General features: G+C 49.0%; 1 protein-coding gene across 1 annotated transcript in view; it reads left to right on the plus strand.

The window, feature by feature from the left end:
- The window catches only part of PRKDC (protein kinase, DNA-activated, catalytic subunit), a 3,158,350-nt gene that overhangs the window by 2,267,506 nt on the left and 865,322 nt on the right, over positions 1-25,522 (plus strand). The window contains exon 70 of the mRNA XM_078687323.1: positions 16,303-16,477. Within this exon, the coding sequence (XP_078543449.1) occupies positions 16,303-16,477 (175 nt within the window). The remainder of the gene's footprint in view (positions 1-16,302; positions 16,478-25,522) is intronic.

Here is a 25,522-nt window from a genome sequence, read left to right on the forward strand (position 1 = left end):
ATCTCCCTTGTGGGCAAGGAGTGTCCACCCTGCAACTGCAGGCACCATCAAGCGTCCTAGCGGTTCACTTTGTCGTCCTTCCTGCCGGAACCAGACCTCAGAGCCCGACGAGACCCGGATTCCCAGACCTCTCTCGACCTCTACCCACATCTGCAGCACAGCTGAGACCCGTGGGTGCGACGAGACATGTGGGACCGGCCATCTTGGAGAAACTGCACTTCGCTTCCAGCACGACTTCAGAGGCTTCCTCGAGTAAGTGCTTTGGGGATTGAGATGCCCCAGCCCCGAGCAGCTGCTGCACCGAAGACCAGCCCTCCAGCATCCACGAGATCTGCGTGGGGCCCTTTTGCTTGGTGGCTGCTCGACGCGTTGTCTGGTCACTTGCCGGCTGGCTAGTGACTTCCTAGATGACAATCCACGTAATCTACACCGCTGGTCTGGTTGCTCCAGACTGGCCCTTGCTTCCCTGCAAAGGAGAAGACGCCTTTTCCACTCACCGCGTGGGTTGCCTTTGCCAAGGCCTGTTGACGCCGAATCCGGAACAGACACCGCCGACAGCGAGAGCCTGCGGGGACAGCTCGTGCCTCCATCCTGGTCGTCGAAGACACCTCCTGGTCCACGTGGCTGCAGAGTCAAGCGTCCACTCTTCACCTGATCGCAACGACAACATCTGGTTCCTTCCTGGTTCCACACCGGTCACTGGCTAGTGACTTTGAACATTGTCCCCCTCTGCTTTCAAGTCTTCATCTTCCTCGATCCACCCGTGGATCGCTCCGGACATCTTCCTCCTGGTCGCCTGCAGCATCTTTCTTCAAGGCTCCATTGACTTCAAAGCGGAAACCCGACACACTCTCACACCTATGCGCCCGTGGGTGAGGTAACGAGAGCATTTCGATGCTCATAGGTAGATTGACTCTCCTAGTGTCCAAGTATCCTGTCCTTTCAGTCGTAACTAGTAGGAACTGTCTTTTACTTACCTTTTCGTAATTTGTTCTGCCCATTGACTTTGTTCCGCATCTCGCGTGTGAGTTCACACTCTGCACACGCGTCCTGTGGGCCTCCTGCTACTTACCTAAGGTTAGGGTAGTGTAGTCCCAGCGATCCTACAGCCTCTGGGCATCTCCATTTCCTCTATCGATTTCCTTAACCCATTTACTTAGTATATGGTTTGTCGTACCCCCAGGGTACAATTGTAATTTGTGCGATTCACTGTATTTTTCTGAAGAGTATTGTTATGTGCTTAGCCCTCTGATCTCATAAAGAGTTCAGAGGTGTTTGTTAGTAATAAATATATTGTGTATTTTCATAACAACCTGTGTGGTGTCCTTTCATCTGGTATTCAAGGGGTTATATGTGGTAAAACGGCTGGCTTCACATGCCAAAAGAGTTTAGCCTAAGACTGCTTTGTCCATGCTACCATTAGGATAGCTGGTCTATAAGGTTGACTTAAAACCAATCACCATAAGGGTTGTTTGGACTGATATAAGGTGATCACTAGAACTAGTGAGCATCATATATCAGGCCAACTTCTCACAGTCAGGTGGCTGTCCATAAAATCGCGGTCGGCCGTGGGGAGGCCAGGAAGCCTAATGCCACGTAGGAGGTCCCACGAGTCTTCCTCAGTGTAAGGGGTCACAGTAGAATATACCTGTCGGAAAGGGGCAGCAAATCTATCGACTAGGTCTTAGGGTTCAGTCAGGGAGGAGCCATCCTCATCTTTAAGCTCTGGGACTAGTCTGCTCGCCCAGTCTTTCTGATCTGGCCAGGCTACTAATTTCCCTGTTTTATCTCCCAGTTCGTATATCCTACCCTGACTTTCTCTGCTCAGGAGTTTGGCTCTGTCAGTGACTAGGGATTTATAGTCCTGTTGTTTCAGGCTCAGGAGGTGCAGTTTCTCCGGTGTGAAACTGGCTTCAATCTCGCCCTCAAGCCGGTAGACTTCGGCCTGTATGTCCAGGATTTCTTTTTGCTTTTCTCTCCCTGCCCCACAGATTAAGAACAGAGCTTGACCTCGAATCAAAGTCTTGAACGCCTCCCATAGGGACTGGCACAAGGATACTGACCCCACATTCTCGGTAAAATAATTGTCTATGGCTTTGAGACGCTCTGAGCGAAGCTTCAGAATTTTAAGATACCAGGGGTTAATGGGGGCCAACCTACCCACTGTAACCTGACTGAGTACTATGTGTGTCCAAACCGGAGAGTGATCTGAGATGCCTCTGGCTAAGTGTATGATTTTGCGTATGTAAGAAATTTGGGCTGCCAGAATCAAGCAATAGTCTAGGCGGGAGAAGATATTTTGGGCGCCCGAGTGAAAGGTGTGTTATATCTGGTCTGGGTGGTGGGCCCGCCAAGCGTCAACCAACCCCATAGTGTCAAGGAATTCAGGCAGCCAGCTAGCAGATGGACCAATCTCCTTGGGAGGGTAGCGGTCTAATGTGCCGAAGACCACTGCATTAAAGTCACCACCCAGGACCAGTAGGCCGTCTGAGACTGTGAGAAGGAGGGAACCCAAATCAGTGAAGGTAGAGCCCTGTAGACCCGGCGACACATACACCGATATGAGTGTGATTGTCTTACCCTCCCATGCACCTGTAATCCCTGCATACCTGCCTCTCTCATTTGTCCAGATAGATCCCACCTCAAGCGGGATTGAGTTTTTGATCATAACACCAGCACCCCTGGAACCAGTTGTAAAACCTGTGTGCGCAACCATTTTGTATCCTCCCCTATGCACAGCCCTACAGAGGTTTCCCACCAGGTGTGTCTCCTGTAGGAGCACGACGTCTGTGGCCTGACGTTTAATATATTGTAAGACCACACTGCGTTTGATTTTATCCCCCAGGCCGTTGACATTCCAGCTTAAAATCTTAACATTTTTGTTCCCCATGCTGCTCGTCACTCTGGATTCCAATGATTGGTGCCTCTGACATAGTAGCAAAGTAGATTATCAGTGTGTGAACCGTAAGGATGCTTAAGTACACCCCCTAAATACAAGCAAGAATTATCCTGCAAAAACAATAAAACATGCCAGGAAAAGGGCACTTAATACTTCTCGGAGTGTCCTTTTATAGAAAAATGTGAAAGTAAAAGACGATTGTGTACCAGTAGTTATGACCAACGAAGATTAGGCAATCTATTCGAAAACATTGGTCGCTACTGTCAAGTAAGGAGTTCAAGATGCCTCCGCCCAGGTTTGCGTTTAAGAGGGCCAGCAATCTTAAGGATAAGCTGGTTCATACTCGTACACCAACGGCTCAGAAAATGAAGGAAAGTACCATTCCAAAAGGCCATTTTCCGTGCGGATCATGCTCGGTGTGTTCCCTCACGAAGAAAACAACGAGCGTGTCGTTATCATCAGGACGAGAATGGTTCTTGGTTCATTTTAGTAATTGCAATACCACAAATGTGGTTTATAGGTTACAGTGTGAATGTGGCCTGCATTATATAGGTCTCACCACCAGTAAAATTAAAACAAGGGTGCAAGAACATCTGAGCAGAATAAAGGCTGGCAAACTGACAACCAAACTAGTGCAACATTGCCACACAACCAAGCATTGTTTTACTTGGGTAGTCCTTGAAAAAGGTAATGGTAGTCCACACGACATTGAAAATATCCTCCTCTCTAAAGAAGCGTGGTGGATCTTTCAAGAAAAAAGTGACCAATTGGGATTAAATGAATGTATCGAGTGGAATAGGGTGGGTTGAGTGGTATAATACCACAACAGGTTATTCTAACCCACTATATCCCTTTGGTATTTGTGAGAGAGATATGTCACCTCCAGATACTCCTTCTGGATGTTGTAGCCTAGGACACTGCAGAAAAAGACACTTAGCTTGGCAGCAATGAAGAAAACGTCATTGTTAATGGCCCACAAGTATTGTAGAGACTGATAAAAAAACTTGCAGAATGCAATATAGTTGTATGAATGTGGAGGTCCTGATAAAATAATTAAATACAAACAATTAGCTCCACGAGGGCTCTGTATATATGTATGGTGGGGTGAGAACGAAGAAGACAATTCAGAAATGAACACACGAGGATCAGGATTAAGAGAAGGGAATTCACACGATCCTTGTGTATTTGAAAATGCTGAATAAAATTATGAGTGAGGCGAGTTTTTGGTTTGATTTTGAATCTGTAATGCGCACTATAACCTCGCGTAATCACGGGACCCAACGTGTGACTTGAAACAGAGGTGTGAGTTCTGAGCATACAAATTTTAAATTTGAGATGAGGACATAAGATCGGCGTAAAGTTAAGTGCATTCACGCGATCTGTGTATGTGTTTTTAACTGTTGGATAAAGTTACGAGTGAAGCAAGGCTTTGGCTCGGTGTTGATTCCCAATTCAAAATGGCCACTATGATCTCGAGTGAATACACGACTCACCCAGTATTCTGAAATAGAGAGCAGCCGGCTTCTGAGAGACGCGGAGGTGGAGACGATACGCTCCGTGAGGCCTCAGTTGGTAAGGAGTAGAGGGGGACGTGGGTTATCACTCGCCCGTCTGCAGGTAATTTTTGGAATGAGTGGATGCAGATACGAGCAATGGACAGTGATAAAGACGGTCGCTGTTTATAGGTGCGCCGCATGTTTAGAATAGATGTTGGATATTTAACATCAGAACGTAGTGAAAGCACAATAGACGATAAATGGAGTTTTTATTGAAAATACGATGTAGGTTAATTAAGGCCATTATGAGTGTGCGTGAGACTTGCTGGGAAGTATGCATCACGCTACAAGCAGGTTGAGATTGAGACCTACTTGTGCCTTCTAGATTCATACGACGACTGAAGGCTGGATCATACAGGAGGACTCACATGAGGTGCCCTGTCCTTTTCTCTTCAACCTCTAAGCTGGTAGGAGACACAGTGGCTTATAGAGGGTAAATATGACCATAAATATATGTGTGGATGACAGAATTGTTGAAAATATTGAACAGTAGATCTTTTAGAATGACGTGTCCAACTTAGGTGCTGTGGCGAAGAGTCTGGCCCTGAAGAATTTGCCTAAAAATACATTGGCAAAGAAACATGTTGGCATATGGTAATGGTGTGCATGAATAGCATCCTACCCTGTTTTACTCTTGTCCGGTTTCACTAAGAAAAGAATAAAGTGTAGTAAATCTACAAGGCAGGTGGATAAATAAATAAGATTTATTTAGTTGAATCTACACAGCTCTTCATCTGCCAGTCTCATCTGTCCCTGATGCAGTTTGTCTCATGTATTGAAACATAACATTCCACCATGAGCAAGATGCTATGACCTCACAAACACAGTGAACAGCAGAACAACAATTTCATTAAAGATACAGTGCATAACGTAACATGGCTTAGAATATAACATACCTCCTTTTTTTTCCTAAAGGAAAACTGTTAGTGCGAATAACAATAATACACAGTTTAAAATAAATATCTATAAGCATGACTTTTGTGAATATTACAGAAAAAGGAAAAAATAAACTGATGAGAATATTACAGAAAAAGGAAACAATTTTAAATTAAAAAAACTACAACATAAAGATTTATAACAGTACCTAATCACGAAATCTGCATGGTAAATTAATAGATCTTGTACTCTTCCTACGAGACAAATCTATGTTGCTGTCATGTCCATTATGACCTTCAGAAACAACTTTTGTTTTTACTTTTACAAATTTCGAAATATTCCACCAACACCCAACTTCTACTTGAACAGCATTGATACCAATACGTACAATCTTGATGGGTTCACTATATTTACACTTCCCTTTCTTTGTGTGAGTAGAATTCTTAATTCTAACAAAATCTCCTACATTCAATGTAGCCATCTTGACGTTTCTCTTTTTGTCAAACCATGCTTTCTCTTTATTCTGTGTCATTTCAGAATTAATTTTGACTGTTTCTAAAACTGACTCAACATCAACTAAAGAGTGAGACCACTTGCACATCCATCCCGGTCGAAAACTAGTATTAGGTTTCCTACCTCTTAGTACTTCAAAAGGCGAAACTTTCTTGGAAGAGTGCGGTGTAGTTCTGTAAAACCACAGCATGCTTTCAATAGATGTAAAAACATCATGTCTCCCCTTTACAGCCCATTTAACGCAATCACCCACAACACGGTTCATTCTTTCTACAAGACCGTTGGTTTGTGGATAATAGAGAGAGCTTTTAAGGTGTTTGATCCCACAGGTCTTAAGAAAAGTTTGAAATTCCACACTTACAAACTGTGTTCCATTATCTGAGATAATAAACTGAGGAAAACCTTCTCTCAAAAAGTACCTCTTTGAGAAATTTGATAATATTAACCGAATTAGCTTTTTTTACCACTTTTATTTCAGGCCACTTGGATGTATAATCTATCAAAACAATAATAAACCTCATCCCCATAGGTAAAACTTCATAGGGACCCATAATGTCGATACCTACTTTAATCCAAGGGTTAGCTGGGCATTCAATAGGAGATAAAGGGGGAACCATCACTTTTAGCGATTTCTCAGAAGAACAGCACACAGGACAATTTTCAACAAACGTCCTGATCTCACTATCCATGCTTGGCCACCAAAAATCTTGTCGTATGCGACGTAACGTAAGAGATATATTTAAATGTCCCTCATGAGCCTCTTTCATAATGATAGGTCTAAGACAATGAGGTGGAATAAGTTTCTCACATCTCAGTATCAATCCATCCTCTATTGAAATTTCTGACTCTACTTTCCAATATGGTTGTAATTCGGAAGACAAGGACTTCTCCTTTGGCCAACCATTCTTGATAAAATTGAATACTTCTTGTAACACCTTGTCCTTTAATAAAAATGCCTTCCAATCTTCCTCAGACCCAACAGCTAAAATGGGTACATCTATCGATGCTACAAAACAATCCTCCTCATCTTCCTCATTTAAGTCTTGAAAACTGGTACCCTCACTCACATCGCAACTTTGTGGATAACGTGACAAAAAAGTCAGCTCGTGTGTTTTTACCACCAGAAATATGTGTGACATCAAACTGATATTGAAGTAACTTGGTAACCATTCTAGTGATCTTTGGTGTACAACATTTGCTAGGACCAGCAGATAAAATAGACAGCAGTGTTTTGTGATCTGTGATTAAGTTGAAATGTCTACCCCAAACATAAGGTCGATACTTATCAATAGTCCATACACAAGCCAACAGTTCTTTCTCTGTAACCGAGTATTGAATCTCAGCACTCCTTAGAACTCTGGAGGCAAAAGCAACAGTATATTCTTGTTCACCAGAGCGTTGAGTAATAATAGCCCCTAAACCCACTTTGCTCGCATCCACTGTAATAGAACAAGGCAAATCAGGGTCAAATGGTGTAAGAGCATCGCTCTTCTTCAAAATATCCTTCACCTCCATGAACGCACGATCACAGTCTGATGTCCATGAAAATTTAGTAGAGAGCTTGAGTAAATTGCTAATGGGTCTAACTAGTGACGCATAGTTAGGAACAAACCTTGAATAATATTCCAACAGTCCGAGTAATGACTTAACTCCAGACCTGTCTTTAGGTACAGGTGCCTTCATTATAGCATCAATTAAACCTTGTCTTGGTCTGATTCCTTCATGAGAAAGCAAATGACCTAGGTATTGTATCTCACTGCAACTAAACTTGCACTTTTCAGTTTTCAATATGACTCCACTTTTTTGAAAATTTCCAAAACTTTCCTAATAGTGTAATCATGTGTTTCATCATCTTTGGCATATATCAAAACGTCGTCTTGAAAGACAAGAACACCCTCAACATCTCTCAATAAATTTTGCATCACTCTTTGAAAAACAGAAGCCGCAGAGGCTAGTGCAAAAGGCATTCTTTTGTAGCGGAAAGTACCGAGTGGAGACACAAAAGCTGGTAAAGATCGTGATTCTGGGTGAAGTTCTATTTGATGATAGGCACTAGCCAGGTCTAATTTTGAGAAAATGTTCGCACCTTTGATACTGGTAAATAGGTCTGTAATTTTAGGCAAAGGGTGGGAGTCAACCCAAATTTCCTTATTCAGAGATCTAAGGTCCACACACACCCTTAATTTACCATCTCTCTTGCGTGCGACCACAAGAGGAGACAACCATAATGATGAGACAGTAGGTTCTATAATTCCCTTTTCACATAGCAGAGTTATCTCTTTGTTCAGGTCTTCTTTAATGCTAAAGGGAACACTCCTGAGTTTGTGTTTAATAGGCGTTGCTCCATCCTTAACAATAATTTTATGTTTGAACCCAGTGATCTTACCTAGTTGATCACTAAAAACAGAAGGAAATTCATTGACCCACTTAGTGCTTTCCTCTTCACAAGATACAAGCAATACTTGTTCTTTTGTGCCTCGTCTAAGTTGCATGCCAAAAAGACCCTGGTGAAACCACCCTAAAATATTTAATCCTTTGACAGCTACATACACTTTTCCCCTTATTCTCCTGCCTTTAAACTCTAAATAATCTTCGAAAAACCCAAGTAATGCAATTCTACGTTTTTCATATGAAATAGGTTTTCTGTCAGGCGGAAATAATACTCTTTCTCCCCACGTTTCATGGAATAGTTCTTCAGTAATCATGGTGATCCTTGCACCTGAATCCACTAGAAGATCAAGTTTCTTATTACCAACAAGTATTTCAACTATAGGATCAACACAAGTTGACGGGTCACCTGTAAGAGGTATTGATGTCTCACTAGACTCTATGTGGTCAGAAATAACTGAGATAATTTCAGTATCTGAGTCATTATCTGATTCAACTACACAAGCTATAGTTTTCTTTTCAAATTTCTTTTTTAAACAAACAGTGGCAAAATGTCCTATTTTTTTACAGTAGTTACACATAGAATTCGACGCTGGGCACTTTGCTCCTTTACTATGGGTAGAACTTCCAAATCGTAAACAAATATTGTTAGGCACTGAAACAGTATCTTTGAACCTTTGGGAAAAATTGTTCATAGTCTTTGTGGATTTATTCTTTGTTTTCCTCGAGCTACCAACAAAATTGATGCTATCTACTGGTTTGTCTTCTAATTCCTTAAGGGAAATATGAGAAGTTTCTATACTTTTCGCTACTTTAATGGTTTCATCAAGAGTGGGATTGTCCATAGAAAGTAACTTCTGTTTATCTTTACAATGACCAACGAATTGGTCACGAATCAATTGTTCAGTAAAGTTCTCAAAAAGACAGACAGAAGCCAATATAACATAAATAATATAACATAAAGTTGTTGTGTTAAGAGTGAACCCTTCAATTTTAATCACTGTTCACCACAACGTGGAGTGTGATCTGTTGTCACTTCACTGCACACACTTTCTTTCTTTAATTTTGGACACTTTTTCTTTGGGTAAAATGCCCGCCGATGATGATTAAAAAATGGGCTTATCTGGTGAGTACCTGCCAGTTACCCAGTTGGTGGTGCGCCCGTGAGGGGTCATTTTGCCCTTTCACATGTTTTTCACAATGTATGTGTGGGGGACTGTTTGTACTTAGATTCTATTGAACATTTACTTTAATAGTCTCAGATTTCTTTGAGACTGTCAACGAAGTTAGTGGGGATTTTATGATAGATAATTAAATTGATGATAAACTAAATTTGAGTGATGATTATGTAGAAAACTACAAAGCTTAATACAATTTGTAAACAGAAATACATGAGAAGAGATTTCTGTTTTTAGGAACCAGGTTATATTGTTGAGAGGACTTTGTGAGTGGAGGGCAACCCGTTGTTCCTTTTTCCCTCTGGGCTACCTGTTGAGTAACCGCATAAACATGACAACTTTGTTTCCCAAGAATAAGAAGTATCTCTAGAGTCGTGGAAACAATAGATAGATATTTTACTCAGTCAATCGTGTATGCTTCGTTTCACCAGAGGTGCAGAGAAATAGAGAGACGGGCGTTTTCAATAAAAGTATTTATTGAACAGTCTTCTTTCTCATGCAAAAGAAATGAACTGCTACAATCGTAATACTGGCTGTAAAGTATAATGCGTACCCCAAGAAGAGTATTATAAAGTAATACTGTAAAAGCATGGTATGGTTTCTAAACCATAAAATACATACATAAATAACAAAGACTAAAAGTACTCAACTGGTGCTTCTAAAATACGCCTACATTCATGTACCTAACCTAAGTATAGTACGAGGGAAGAAGTGTGGTGTAGCATAGGTTTAGTTTCTTTGCCAAGAATCTATCCAAGATTTCTCTTAGGGTCTAATCAGCTCCGTACGTTGGTTTTAGAATGAAGGAGGTATGGTATCTCTGTCTCGGGACTCGATTTCCCAACACCCCGCAAGGGGAGCTTGGAAACACTGGAGCTGGATTCTCAGCGAGAGAAAGGCAGCCTCTCTGTCAGTGCGTCAGCTGGAGGGTCGGCTTCCTTCGGCACTTGCTGTAGCGAGCTGCGTCGGGCAAGTAGATAGTCGAGCTGCTCCAAACCACCGTGTGTTTGCTTGGGCAGGTGAAGGCATATTTATACCTTGAAGGTGCCTAGTTTGACATAAAGGCGGACATAATAACGTCACCAAAGAACCCCAAGGGAATGGTAGTTCTTTGAAAACGCCATGATTTCTTGTACAAATCAATATTCAAGAAAGGGGATGTCTCTGACTGCTGAAGCAGAGTTTTCCAAGAAATCGTTGTGGCTTTTTGGAACTAGTGGAAGTAGCCATGCCTGTATTTGGACTGGATGGGTTACGTCTAATTATTGTCAGGATTGTTATGCCTATGTAAGGGCAATGTGAATTATACCTATATAAGGGCATGAATCGGTAAATTTCACTTGGATTCTAAAATGCTACACAACAGCAGAGTGCCTGTCGCCTAGAAAAAGAACTATTAGTAGAATAGGTAAGGGTGTGACATCCCGTATCCCCGCCCCCCAAACATTGCCAAGATAGAAATCCTAGCGCAGGTCACACACCAAAGGACTAAGATTTGTCTTAGAATAGGGAGGTATCCTACCAGAACTACATCCCCCACTGTCCATTACCTGCCCAGGTCAGCCCGAGAAATAGCTAGTTTAAGGAATGTTCCAATGTCAGGTCATCTTAGTCAGCCGTGGGGTTGTGCGGAAGCCTCACCCCCGGCATCTTGATCCTCAGGGGCCCGCTCCGTTCGGTATTTAAGCCAGTCTGCAGCTTCCTCCGGTTGTTCGAAAAAACAGATTTTCCCACCAGATTCCACTCGGAGACGTGCTGGGAATAGCATAGAGTACTTCAGGCCCTTGTCTCTGAGTTTCTGCTTCACTGCTGTGAAGGATCGTCTTTGGCGCTGTACCTGTTGCGTACAGTTGAGGAAGAACGAGATGTCCGCGTTTTCGAAGCGAAGTGGGGCTCCCACCCTAGCGTTCTGGAGGATCACATCTCTGTCTCGTAAATTGAGCACCATCGCCAGCATCGTTCGTGGTGGGACCCCCGGTTTGGGACGGCCCCCAGGGACCCTGTGCGCTCTTTCAACGACCTTAGGTTTCAGGTGCTGTAGAACAAGTTCCTCCACAAATTGGTCTGGGGCTTGTCCCTCAGCTTTCTCCGGAACACCCAAAATGCGCAGGTTCTTGCGGCGTAGGCGCCCTTCATAGTCTTCTAGCTTGAGTTCTGTGGTTTTACAGAAGTTTTGGATGTCTTTTAGTTGACCTGCTGGGCGACGTCGTCCACGAGGCTGGCGGTGGTGAGTTCCACCTGCTTGACTTTCCCATTCAACTTGGTGAGATCAGCTTGGATCAGGTTGACTTCGATGGCTATAGTGTCCATTTTGTGCTCAAGCGCGGACTGATCAGTGGCGATTGCTTTCATCACATCCTTCAAGGATAGCTCCTAGTCCTCCCCCGCCATGTTCTCCGGTGGGACCACCCCCAGATTGAAAATGTTGAAGCTTATCTTTAGGGAGGGTGTAGCGGTCCATTCTGTTTGTTTACACCACCCTTTGCCCCTTAGCGCCAGCCGCTTTAGTTTTTTCCATTGCCACTTGGGCGATTCGCTTACAGTGCCTTATAATATGCAGCCTTGCGCCTGGACGTATATGGGCACACTCGTGTCATGGCAGTAGGAGTAGGATACCACCTGTCTGTCACTAGGTGGATCTGAGCAGTGACGCAGTCTGTGTCTGTGGCCTAAGCATGGGTCCCACCGGATATCCTAAAAGGCGTGCAAGCGGTAGCGAAAGAAGTGAATTCAGGCAACTTCGGAACGCCTGAGAATCGCACCACCTTCCTCCAACTTCAATATGGTCACCCAGAAGTCTGAGAGAGGCTCAATGGCCAGGAGTGGTTTATTTCCCCAACACCAGGCCAACAGAGCAATAGGCTGGCAGTAGTCAAACTCTTCACCCCCTAACCACCCCCCCCCCCCCACCGCCGTCCACTGCCAGAATGAAGTGTGCTGCGTAGATGAGTTCTTGTCCCAAAGTCTCGTTGGGCCTCCTTGGAGGTTTTGTATTCCCTCAGTTAGTCTAGCGGCTGGGGGGGGGGGGGCTAGTGGGGCCGAATCACACCGCTGCAGTCATACTCAGGGTCCCCCCCCCAAAGAATCCTCCTCACCGTACTTTCTCCTAGAGCCGGCCAGTGATATTAAGTGCATGCTGATTCCCCAGTCGGGTTCCGCAGTCGAGTCGGCGTCAGCGTTTCAGCGCGAAGCGCCGAGGCCACATTATAAAGGGAGCAGCCGGACCTGCGCTGCCGCGTGGGTCTCAACAGCGCTCCACGGACCGGTTCACTGCTCGCAGATCTTCACTGCTGCGGCGCCCGCCAGGTTCTCTGGCCACACCCCCAATCGCCGCGCCGCAGCGAGGTCCTCAAATCGAGCCCTCGGCTCGGCTGATTACTTAGGCCCGCCGCTTACAGGGCTGAATACACTGGGTGCTAGAGGCTGTGTGCAGCGGGCGACAGCTGTGAAGGCTCCACTATCGCTCCGGTGCGCTCACTTACTGCTGGGATACAGGATTAATCTTCAGGATAACTGGGGGAGGAAAAAGGCTCATGTAGCAACTAGCTCAGGCGGCCATTTCATTTCGGGTCTTGGCCATGCCCCCTAAAGAGCCCTTTTTGACATGATTACCCTCCACTTTTTACCTGGTATCTGATGCCTCTTTGACTGAAAGTCCTCTGCTTGTTTCCCCCGCTCCGCCGGCCACAGTGCTGCTTTTGTGCGCCTCCTGGCGCTGGCGCGTAGGCAGCCGGGAATTGTAGTCCCGGAGCGGCGGCGCGGTTTATCAGCGTTGGAATGACTCCTGGCGGTGGCGGCGTGACTCCTGGCGGTGGCGGCGTCTGTCAGGTAGGTTGCGGCTTTCCTCTGCTTGTTTCCCCCGCTCCGCCGGCCACAGCGCTGCTTTTGTGCGCCTGCTGGCGCGGTGTCACAGAGCGCGCCGCCGCGTAGGCAGCCGGGAATTGTAGTCCCCGAGCGGCGGCGCGGTTTATCAGCGTTGGAATGACTCCTGGCGGTGGCGGCGTGACTCGTGGCGGCGTAGGTTGCGGCTTTCCTCTGCTTGTTTCCCCCGCTCCGCCGGCCACAGCGCTGCTTTTGTGCGCCTCCTGGCGCGGTGTCACAGAGCGCGCCGCCGCGTAGGCAGCCGGGAATTGTAGTCTCGGAGCGGCGGCGCAGTTTATCAGCGTTGGAATGACTCCTGGTGGTGGCGGCGTGACTCCTGGCGGTGGCGGCGTCTGTCAGGTAGGTTGCGGCTTTCCTCTGCTTGTTTCCCCCGCTCCGCCGGCCACAGCGCTGCTTTTGTGCGCCTCCTGGCGCGGTGTCACAGAGCGCGCCACCGCGTAGGCAGCCGGGAATTGTAGTCCCGGAGCGGCGGCGCGGTTTATCAGCGTTGGAATGACTCCTGGCGGTGGCGGCGTGACTCCTGGCGGTGGCGGCGTCTGTCAGGTAGGTTGCGGCTTTCCTCTGCTTGTTTCCCCCACTCCGCCGGCCACAGCGCTGCTTTTGTGCGCCTCCTGGCGCTGGCGCGGTGTCACAGAGCGCGCCGCCAGGTAGGCAGCCGGGAATTGCAGTCCCGGAGCAGCGGCGCGGTTTATCAGCGTTGGAATGACTCCTGGCGGTGGCGGCGTGACTCCTGGCGGTGGCGGCGTCTGTCAGGTAGGTTGCGGCTTTCTCTGCTTGTTTCCTCTGCTCCGCCGGCCACAGCGCTGCTTTTGTGCGCCTCCTGGCGCTGGCACAGAGCGCGCTGCCGCGTAGGCAGCCGGGAATTGTAGTCCCGGAGCGGCGGCACGGTTTATCAGCGTTGGAATGACTCCTGGCGGTGGCGGCGTGACTCCTGGCGGTGGCGGCGTCTGTCAGGTAGGTTGCGGCTTTCCTCTGCTTGTTTCCCCCGCTCCGCCGGCCACAGCGCTGCTTTTGTGCGCCTCCTGGCGCTGGCGCGGTGTCACAGAGCGCGCCGCCGCGTAGGCAGCCGGGAATTGTAGTCCCGGAGCGGCGGCGCGGTTTATCAGCGTTGGAATGACTCCTGGCGGTGGCGGCGTGACTCCTGGCGGTGGCGGCGTCTGTCAGGTAGGTTGCGGCTTTCCTCTGCTTGTTTCCCCCGCTCCGCCGGCCACAGCGCTGCTTTTGTGCGCCTCCTGGCGCTGGCGCGGTGTCACAGAGCGCGACGCCGCGTAGGCAGCCGGGAATTGTAGTCCCGGAGCGGCGGCGCGGTTTATCAGCGTTGGAATGACTCCTGGTGGTGGCAGCGTGACTCCTGGCGGTGGCGGCGTCTGTCAGGTAGGTTGCGGCTTTCCTCTGCTTGTTTCCCCCGCTCCGCCGGCCACAGCGCTGCTTTTGTGCGCCTCCTGGCGCTGGCGCGGTGTCACAGAGCGCGCCGCCGCGTAGGCAGCCGGGAATTGTAGTCCCGGAGCGGCGGCGCGGTTTATCAGCGTTGGAATGACTCCTGGCGGTGGCGGCTTGACTGCTGGCGGTGGCGGCGTCTGTCAGGTAGGTTGCGGCTTTCCTCTGCTTGTTTCCCCCGCTCCGCCGGCCACAGCGCTGCTTTTGTGCGCCTCCTGGCGCGGTGTCACAGAGCGCGCCGCCACTTAGGCAGCCGGGAATTGTAGTCCCGGAGCGGCGGTGCGGTTTATCAGCGTTGGAATGACTCCTGGCGGTGGCGGCGTGACTCCTGGCGGTGGCGGCGTAGGTTGCGGCTTTCCTCTGCTTGTTTCCCCCGCTCCGCCGGCCACAGCGCTGCTTTTGTGCGCCTCCTGGCGCTGGCGCGGTGTCACAGAGCGCGACGCCGCGTAGGCAGCCGGGAATTGTAGTCCCGGAGCGGCGGCGCGGTTTATCAGCGTTGGAATGACTCCTGGCGGTGGCAGCGTGACTCCTGGAGGTGGCGGCGTCTGTCAGGTAGGTTGCGGCTTTCCTCTGCTTGTTTCCCCCGCTCCGCCGGCCACAGCGCTGCTTTTGTGCGCCTCGTGGCGCTGGCGCGGTGTCACAGAGCGCGCCGCCGCGTAGGCAGCCGGGAATTGTAGTCTCGGAGCGGCGGCGCAGTTTATCAGCGTTGGAATGACTCCTGGTGGTGGCGGCGTGACTCCTGGCGGTGGCGGCGTCTGTCAGGTAGGTTGCGGCTTTCCTCTGCTTGTTTCCCCCGCTCCGCCGGCCACAGCGCTGCTTTTGTGCGCCTCCTGGCGCTGGCGCGGTGTCACAGAGCGCGCCGCCGCGTAGGCAGCCGGGAATTGTAGTCCCGGAGCGGCGGCGCGGTTTATCAGCGTTGGAATGACTCCTGGCGGTGGCGGCGTGACTCCTGGCGGTGGCGGCGTCTGTCAGGTAGGTTGCGGCTTTCCTCTGCTTGTTTTCCTCTGATAGGCCATTGTTCTGCCTTATGTAGGTTAACCTGTCTACATTGTCTAAGGAAAGTACTCTTAAATTAGTAAGGCTCCTCTCATAGCTCAAAGCTTTAATTTGTTTGTTTGATGACCACCTCCTTATACCTTTATCAGTTCTCTCCTGTAAATATATACAAGTTGTTTCAAATAATACAGTCTACATTCTAAGCACTGCCTGACTGTGGTTTGTATAGTCAGTAGACTTTGCTCTCTTTACTATGTCCTTTGGTATATTTTCTTTAAGTAGGTGAAGTGGGAGGTGTTATTTGTACCAGAGCTAACCTCCTTTCTGCTAATCATGAATAGACAACTCACTAGCAACCTCCCTGCCACCCCAGGCTGTGCAATTAAATATTCAGATGTTGAAGTTTGGCATGGGATACATTCAGCGTTGCAGTTAACAATTAGAAAACACCACTATAGTTGATGTTACCCTATATTTCTTACTGACTGTGTGTTTGCCTGACTGTAAATTATATTGTTATAATGTGCTTAAAGAATAGTCCTCACTCTGATTACTGAGCTTTTAACCTTCTTTATAGAACAACTTTTCAGTTTCAATGAAGCTTTTGAAAGGGCTGCATAGGGAGAGTAAGACTAGAGAAGACTGGTTGGTCCAGTGGATGCACAGCTACTGCCGTTACAGTCACAGTCGCAGTCAGAGCCAGACCAGTGGTGAACAGATGGTTACTGTGATGAAGACCATTCCTCTACTAGGTAAGGGTATGAGTAATTCTGTTCATGCTGTATGTCTCAGCTTGCATTTTTGTGCTTTATATTTTTTGACTAAAAACAATCAGTTTAAAATAGGCCTTGTATATATTATGATTTTTCAAAGGATAAAATTGTTATGCTTTTTTGGCTTGTGTAGAAAAATGATATACATGTCAGAGATGTAAGTGTGTATCTGTAGTATGTTTTCATTTAAATGTTTGTCAAATATCTTGTACAGAAATTAACTTTCCATTAATGGCACGTTTAAACATTCCACTTGGCACATACAAACTAGCAGACCAACGGGGCGTAGTCCAAACGCTCACTGGATGGGTGCCAATGTTAAAGCCTTTGACAATATCTAAAAAAAAATTATCTGAAAGAAACCGGTTAGTGTTAGATTCCTTACCTTAGAATATCCCCAGGCGTCAGACTGGATCCGGAAAGTTTTGCGCAGCAGTAGCCCTGCACGTCGGTAGGCGTCGTCTGTGGCTCCGCGTCCGTCGTCGGCGTCGTGATCGCCGGGATGACGTCATCGGAGTACTTTGACGCCGCCCTCGCGCGCTGACGTCAGTTCTGTTTTTTTTCCGCGCCAGCAAGAGCAGATCCGGGAAGAGCAGTACTCCTAGTCAATTTTTGACTACATTTTTTATCTCTTTTGGATCACTTCTCGAGTCGATACCTCGACTCGCGGTGCCGGTAGGGATGCCCGGGTTCAAACCCTGCGACGATTGTCACCGCTTGATGTCGGTGACCGACCCCCACCGTCGGTGCCTTTACTGTCTCGGGCCGACCACGATGACAAGTCGTGCCCCGACTGCCGGGTCTTGACCTTGAAGGCTACGCGGGAGCGGTCCCGTAAGCATCTCGAGCTCCGGCAGTGGGTCCCGCGCTGCTTGAGGTCCCGGTCCAGGAGGAGGTCGAGGGACCGGTCGCGGGGCCTCTGTCATCGCCGCTCGACGAGTCACTACCACTCGTCGGGCTCCAAATCCTCAGGTAAGTCGAGGCACTCTAAAAAGAAGCCAAAGAAGCAACATCGCTCCTCCGACGCTCGCGCGACGCGGCCGGGGGACACCGCCCATGCGGATCCGCCTGAGCCGCAAGCGCCGCGTGCAGCTCCATACCCGCCGGTCCCTGGGCTGCACGCGACGCCGAAGGAGATTAGTGCTTTCCTCACGGCCATGAGGTCGCGCTTCCCTCCGTCGGAACCGGCCAAGGCGCCTTCGGCCCCGCGGGTCCGTCTGGGAGCCCAAGCGGCCCCGGCGCCGTCGGGTGCTTAGGCCCCGGCACCGTCGATGACTGGTCCCAACGCCGCAGGGCTCCTCAGGATCCAGGCTTGGATCCGTGACGTCGCCGGTCGACCTTACGACCCCTCCGCTGGCGCCGTCACCTAGGGTGTCGCCCCCGACGCCGCCCCGGTCCCACCCCCGGTCTGGATCCGGCGTTTGACCGCCGTCTTCGACGCCGATCGCTGAGCCCTTCACCAACGACCCGGCTCCATCATTTATTCCTGACTATCAGGAGATGGATGACGAGGAGGACTGGGAGGGGTCTGAGGACCCTCTGGCACTACAGGGCCTGTTGCGGCAGGACTGGGCAGACGAGCTGGGGGAGGCCAGTGGTTTGGACACTTCGCCTGACTCTGGATTTGTCTCCCCTCCTACCGTGGCTACGGAGGAGGGGGCTACTTACAGCATGGTGTTGACTAGGGCAGCCAAGGCCTTGGCTCTTGAGCTCCCTGTATCGGCCGTGATGACTAACCTCCTCACTGAGGTGCTCAAACCGCAGGCAAGCTCCTCAGAGCCTCTCCTGCTGTTTGACAAAGCCCTCACTAACGTTCTGGTGGGCACCTGGTCCAAGCCCTCTACGGGCATTCCCGTAGATCGGAACGTGGCCCGAAGCCACCGCCCGGCCTCGGGCAACCCCAGCTTCCAGTCCGTTCACCCCACCCCCGAGAGCCTGGTGATCCAGGCCTCTACCTCCCAGACCGCATTCCCGACCGCTCCCCCGGATTGGGATCCAAAAGGTACGATCAGTTTGGGAAGAAACTGTTCTCCTCCCTGAGTTTGGGGTTGCGGTCTGTCAACACCGCCTACCTTTTGGGCTTTTACACCCACTCTCTGTGGGATACGGTTGCGGAAGTGCTGCTGCAGTGCTCGGTGGAGGTCCATGCAAAGCTTTCCCAAACCCTAGCGGAGGGACGGAATGCAGCACGCTATTCGATACTGTGTGGACTAGATTCCACGGACTCGCTGGGTAGTGCGATTGCAACGACGGTGGCGGTTCGCCGCCACGCCTGGCTGAGGTACGCCAACTTTTTGGGGCATGTCAAAGCCACCCTTATGGACATGCCTTTTGATGGCCGTCGCCTCTTTGGCAATGCTGGAGCATTTCAAGGACTCCAGGGCTATGGCCAATTCCTAGGGCCTCGGTCAACGCCAGCAAACTTCCACCTTTTGCCCCTTTCGTGGCCAAGGAAGGGGCGCACCCACACGTCCAGTTAGCCACAGGCTGCAGACCCAACCTCAACGCGGTCGTGGATGTGGTAACCACCGTGGCTTTGCCGGGGGACAACGGCAAGGTCAGTCCACATCCGCCCCTGCAGCATTTGCCTCAAAGTTCTCCTAGTCCGAGCTTTCAGGCCCATTCAACGGCAGTGGGGGGCAGGGTTCTCCATCGTTCGCCATCACCTCCTCCACTGGCATACCATCACATCGCCTCTAACAAAAGAGAGGGACCTAATATCCAAAGGGGTAGGGTTCCAAACGACACAATGTCAAACCAATATCCCCTTTGGGTGGACTTACAACATAGCGAGAACTATTTACCACAGCCTTCCAAACACGCACAGAAAAACTTTTTAGACATAAACCCAGGAGCAAAAGAAATATAAGTGATATGTTTATACAAAAATTTACATTTTATTTCAATACATATAAAAGCAATATAAAATGTAGCCTCAATAAAAAACAATATACATCAAGTAATTACAAACAATGGGAAACGAAAGGTAAAAGGAAAACGATTCCAGTTAAAATGAGATGAAAAGACGCTCGTCTGAAGAGATTTGATCAGACTCCAATTTGTAAATCTATTGTGATTGGAGTAGTTGTATTTAGCAACTTAACGTTTCATAACTCAAGTAAGCATCGACGCGTTTCGGTTTGGCACTTGTAATTTAAAGCCAACACCTTCTTCAGGATTTTTGTTTTAAAAATAATAATTTCCCACAAATATACAGTGCATCTCGTCAAGGGACACAAGTGGGTCTCAAAGCTTTTCAACCGGTGTTCATCGGCGGTCAACTATATATCTCAATCTAGCCGAAATACTTGATCTCCACCAGTTTTATTCAGTGGTTCCATATAATCGGGGTCAGTACCGTGCGTGATCCACACTCTCTGTTAATATCTCCTAGAATCGCATACACCTATGCTGCATAGGAACGTAACAAGTGTTTTTTAAAATTTGGCACAGGGGGGATACTTCATTAGTTTCAAGTCCCCCTGCACAGCTAGACCACCTCGTACGAAAATGCACTTTCGTACGAGGCGTCGTGACCCGAACACCACTCTGAGCGTTTGCTAGCAGACTGCGGGCGGTCCTAGAAGAGCTGGAACCTGAACAGGTTGAGTTTCTTGGGACAGGGGGACCTTCCAGGGCAGACTTGAGACAGGCACGGTTAGACTGTTCCTCCCTTGAACCCCTCAGACAGCAGGCTGCTGCGGAGGCTGCAGGGAATGCTACAGGTGCCCACAAGGTATATTGGGATGAAGGACTCCTATACTCTGAGGCAAGAGACCCCAAGCCTGGTGCTACCAGGAGGCTGGTCATCCCCTTGTCTCTTAGAGGTTTACTTCTCACTTTGGCCCATGAGATTCCCCTTGCAGGTCACTTAGGCCAAAACAAGACTTGGGACAGGCTTGCCCCACACTTTCACTGGCCTCATATGTCTGAAGACACCAAAGAGGTTTGTCGCTCATGTGTCACCTGTCAAGCCAGTGGCAAATCAGGTGGCACAACAAAGGCCCCCCTTATACTACTACCTGTGGTGGGGGTGCCCTTTGAGAGAGTGGGGATAGACATTGTTGGACCAATGGACCCCCCAACAGCATCTGGGCACAGATTTATACTGGTGGTAGTGGATCATGCCACCAGGTATCCAGAAGCTATTCCCCTTAGGACCACTACAGCTCCTGTTGTGGCCAGGGCCCTGCTTGGAGTTTTCTCCAGAGTGGGGTTTCCTAAGGAGGTTGTCTCTGACAGAGGTGCAAACTTCATGTCAGGATACTTGACTGCAATGTGGAAGGAGTGTGGTGTAAATTACAAATTTACCACACCCTATTACCCGCAGTGCAATGGGTTTGTTAAGAGATTCAACAAGACCCTAAAAGGGATGATAAAAGGGTTACCTGAGAAGCTTAGGCGAAGATGAGACATCCTTTTACCCTGCCTCCTGTTTGCTTACAGAGAGGTCCCACAGAAGGGGGTTGGCTACAGCCCCTTTGAGCTTCTGTTTGGGCATCCTGTAAGAGGACCCCTATGTCTTGTGAAGGAAGGATGGGAGTTACCTCTCAAAAAGCCTAAGCTTGAAATAGTGGACTATGTACTTGGTCTCCGCTCCAGGATGGCAGAGTACATGGAGAAGGCATCCAAAAACCTTGAGGCCAGCCAAGAACTTTAAAAAGCTTGGCATGACCAAAAGGCTGCCCTAACTGTTTATCCTGCAGGACAAAAGGTGTGGGTGTTGGAGCCAGTGGCCCCAGCAGCTCTCCAAGACAGATGGTCTGGACCCCATACCATTATTGAGCAAAAGGGAGAGGTCACCTACCTGGTGGACCTTGGAACTCCCAGGAGCCCCCACAGGGTGCTTCGTGTTAACAGGCTCAAGGCATTTGTCGACAGGGAGAACATGGGCTTGCTCATGGCAACAGATGAGGGGCAGGAGGAAGAGAGTGACCCTCTCGCAGACCTGCTCACTCAGAACCCTGATGATGGGTCAGTTGATGGTGTAGTCTTTTCGGACAGCCTCTCTGAGCATCAACAAAAGGATTGCAAACAAGTTCTTCAATCCTTTAGACAAATGTTCTCACTGACACCCAGTCAGACAAACTGGTGCACCCATGAGGTGGACACTGGTGACAGTCTGCCTGTCAAGAGTAAAATCTACAAGCAACCTGACCACGTCAGGGACTGCATAAAGAAAGAAGTCCAAAAGATGTTGGAATTGGGAGTCATTGAACCCTCAGAAAGCCCTTGGGCTAGTCCTGTAGTTCTAGTGCCAAAACCTCACACCCAGGATGGTAAGAGAGAGATGACGTTTTGTGTAGACTACAGGGGTCTCAATGCTGTCACTAAGACAGATGCCCATCCAATACCTAGGGCAGATGAACTCATAGACAAGTTGGCTTCTGCAACCTTCTTGAGTACATTTGACCTAAGAGCTGGTTATTGGCAGATCCGGTTAGCTGAGGATGCCAAGGCCAAAACAGCATTTTCTACCCCAGGAGGTTATTACCAATTTGTGGTGATGCCCTTTGGTTTGAAAAATGCACCTGCCACTTTTCAAAGGTTGGTGAACCAAGTCCTCACTGGGTTGGATGACTTTTGTGCAGCATAACTAGATGATATTGCTGTCTTCAGCTCCACCTGGGAGGATCACCTGATCCACCTGAGGAAAGTTTTGGAGGCCCTGCAGAAGGCAGGCCTCACTATCAAGGCCACCAAGTGCCAGATAGGGCAGAGTCAGGTTGTGTACCTGGGCCACCTTGTAGGTGGAGGCCAGGTTCAACCCTTGGAGAGCAAGATACAGGCCATAAAGGACTGGGCTCCTCCAACCACCCAGACACAGGTCAGAGCTTTCTTGGGCCTGTCTGGTTACTATAGGAAGTTTGTCAAAAATTATGGGTCAATTGTGACACCACTTAATGACTTGACAAGCAAGAAAATGCCAAAGAAAGTTCAGTGGACAGTTAGCTGTCAGAAGGCATTCGATGACCTAAAGCAGGCCATGTGTACTGCACCTATTCTCAAGAGTCCTGACTACTCCAAAACCTTCATTGTCCAAACAGATGCATCTGAGTAGGGTGTGGGAGCTGTTCTATCTCAACTGAATATTGATGGCCATGACCAGCCCATTGCTTTTATAAGTAGAAGGCTGACCCCTAGAGAGAAACGTTGGTCAGCTATAGAGAGGGAGGCCTTTGCTGTGGTTTGGGCCCTGAATAAGTTGAGGCCATACTTGTTTGGAACTCACTTCAAGATTCAGACCGACCATAAGACCCTCTTATGGCTAAATCAGATGAAGGGTGAAAACCCCAAACTTATTAGGTGGTCCATTTCCCTACAGGGGATGGACTTTACAGTGGAGCACAGACCAGGGACTGACCATGGCAATGCAGATGGTCTCTCCAGGTATTTCCACTTAGAACAGGAAGACTCACCTGGTCAAGGTTAGTTTAATGTCCCTAAGTTTGGGGGGGTTATGTAGGAGAGTAGGGTCTGCAATCCTATGGTCACCCCAGATTTTTACTTTTTGCTTCACTGGTTTACGACTTTCCCTGGCTGTGGGCCTGCTAATCAGACCCACAGCCTAGCTGTTCTCTCTCTAAATTGACATCCATGTACTTTAGGTGCATTTACCTATTGGTATTGGGACACCTTATCAGCCCCTGTACAGTGTACCTTAGGTACCCAGGGCATAGGTGAACCCCAAGGCCTACCAGGGGCTGAAGCATGTATTATGCCACCCCTGGCTGGCCATCTAAACAGACACAACTGGCTGGTAAGACAGCTGGGGCAAGGTGGTGTAATCACCCTTTGCTGTAGATATAGTATACCTATATCTAACCCCAAAATGGACACATATATTCCTATCAGTCACTCCTATGGCAGGCCTTATCAATCCTGAAGGCAGAGTGCTTGGAATTATGTGAGATGGTGCTCTAGCATGAGCTGAGCCTGTCTGCAGCTTGCGAATCCAAGTCCTAATAGCTGTTCCATGATAACGTTATACCATATACTCTTAAGTGCATTATAATCCTCGCGGTTGAATGCTAACTTTGTATAGCATTATCAAAACATGTCGAGTAAGGTGTCATACGAATTGGAATACTACCCCCTCGCCAGTTCTGGCGACGGGGGTAGCATTCCACCCTTCTAGAGGGACACGACATGTATGTAACTGTGAACCCCGGTTAAAGTTAACTCGAGCCTTGGCATCACAAAATGGAATCTGCCACCACAGACACAAGTCTGACCTCCTGCTGCTGGGAGTCCTTCCACCGAGGGAGGTTTGGACAAAGGGTTTCCTGCCTTGGGAGGTGCTAGCACCAGCCCAGACAGGATTTTGTGTATTAGGTAGGGCAGGCCTGAAAGGAATGAGACATGCCCGGGGCACACAAGGTGCCCTGTGCATACACCGGTTCAAACCAGTTGCTGGGGCACTCCAGCCCCAGCGCGAAACCGGACAAAGAATAGGGGGTGTAACCACCCCCTTTCCTGGTCCCACCCATAGGAGGGACCTAGTCGTAGTACAGCCCCCTTTAGCAGGATAAAGGTAGGAGCTGGTCCCATTCCAAATTAGATTAATCCTGACTTCAAACTTTACAAGAAGAAGCTCTGGACTTCGACGTTCTGCTCCACAGAAGACTGAAGAAATCTCCCTTGTGGGCAAGGAGTGTCCACCCTGCACCAGCAGGCACCATCAAGCGTCCAGCGGCTTCACTTTGTCGTCTTCCCTCGAGGATCCAGACTTCAGAGCCCAACGAGACCCGGATTCCCAGACCTCTCCGACCTCAACTCACATCTGCAGCACAGCTGAGATCCGTGGGTGCGACGAGACACGTGGGAACGGCCATCTTGGAGAAACTGCACTTGGCTTCCAGCACGACTTCTGAGGTAACCTCGACAAAGTGCTTTGGGGACTGAGAAGCCCCAGCCCCGAGCAGCTCCTGCACCGAAGATCAGCCCTCCAGCATCCACGAGATCTGCGTGGGGCCCTTCTGCCTGTTTGCTGCTGTTTGCGTGTTGTCTGGCCACTTGCCGGCTGGCTAGTGACCTCCTAGATGACGATCCTTGAAACCCACACTGCTGGTCTGGTTGCTCCAGACTGGCCCTTGCTCCCTTCCAAAAGAGGAGCACCCTGGACCCTACTAGTCCACTCCAGACGCCTTTTCCACTCACCGCGTGGGTTGCCTTTGCCAAGGCCTGTTGACTCCAAATCCGGATCCGACACCGCCGACAGCGAGAGCCTTCGTGGGACAGCTCGTGCCTCCATCCTGGTCGTCGAAGACACCTCCTGGTCCACGTGGCTGCAGAGACAAGCGTCCACTCTTCACCTGATCGCAACAACGACATCTGGTTCCTTCCTGGTTCCACTCCAGTCACTGGCTAGTGACTTTAAACATTGTCCCCTCTGCTTTCAGGTCTTCAGCATCCCTGATCCACCCTTGGATCACACCGCACATCTTCCTCCTGGTCGCCTGCAGCATCTTTTCTTCCAGGCTCCATAGACTTCAACGCAGAAACCCGACACGACTTCGCACCTATGCACCCGCAGCCCGTGGGTGAGGTAACAAGAGCATTTCGGTGCTCAAGGGTAAATTAACTCTCCTAGTGTCCAGATTCACAGTCGTTTTAGTCCTAACCAGTCAGGATTGTCCGTACTCACCTTTTTCTTAAACTGTCCATAGACGTTGTTACGCATCCCGCTTGTGAGTTCACACTCTGCACACGCGTCCCGTGGGCCTCCTATTACTTACCTAAAGTTAGGATAGTGTAGTCCCAGCGACCCTACAGCCTCTGGACAGCTCCATTCCTTCTATCGATTTCCTTATACCATTTACTTAGTATATGGTTTGCCGTGCCCCTAGGGCACCATTGTAATTTTGTGCAACTTATCGTATTTTTCCTAAGAGATTGTCATGTGCTTAGCCCTCTGATCTCATACAGAGTTCAGAGGTGTTTGTTATTAATAAATATATTGTTTATTTTCATAACAACCTGTGTGGTGTCCTTTCATCTGGTATTCAAGGGGTTATATTATGG

This window comes from Lissotriton helveticus, chromosome 4_1, assembly GCF_964261635.1.
Source record: "Lissotriton helveticus chromosome 4_1, aLisHel1.1, whole genome shotgun sequence".
Classification (NCBI taxonomy): domain Eukaryota; kingdom Metazoa; phylum Chordata; class Amphibia; order Caudata; family Salamandridae; genus Lissotriton; species Lissotriton helveticus.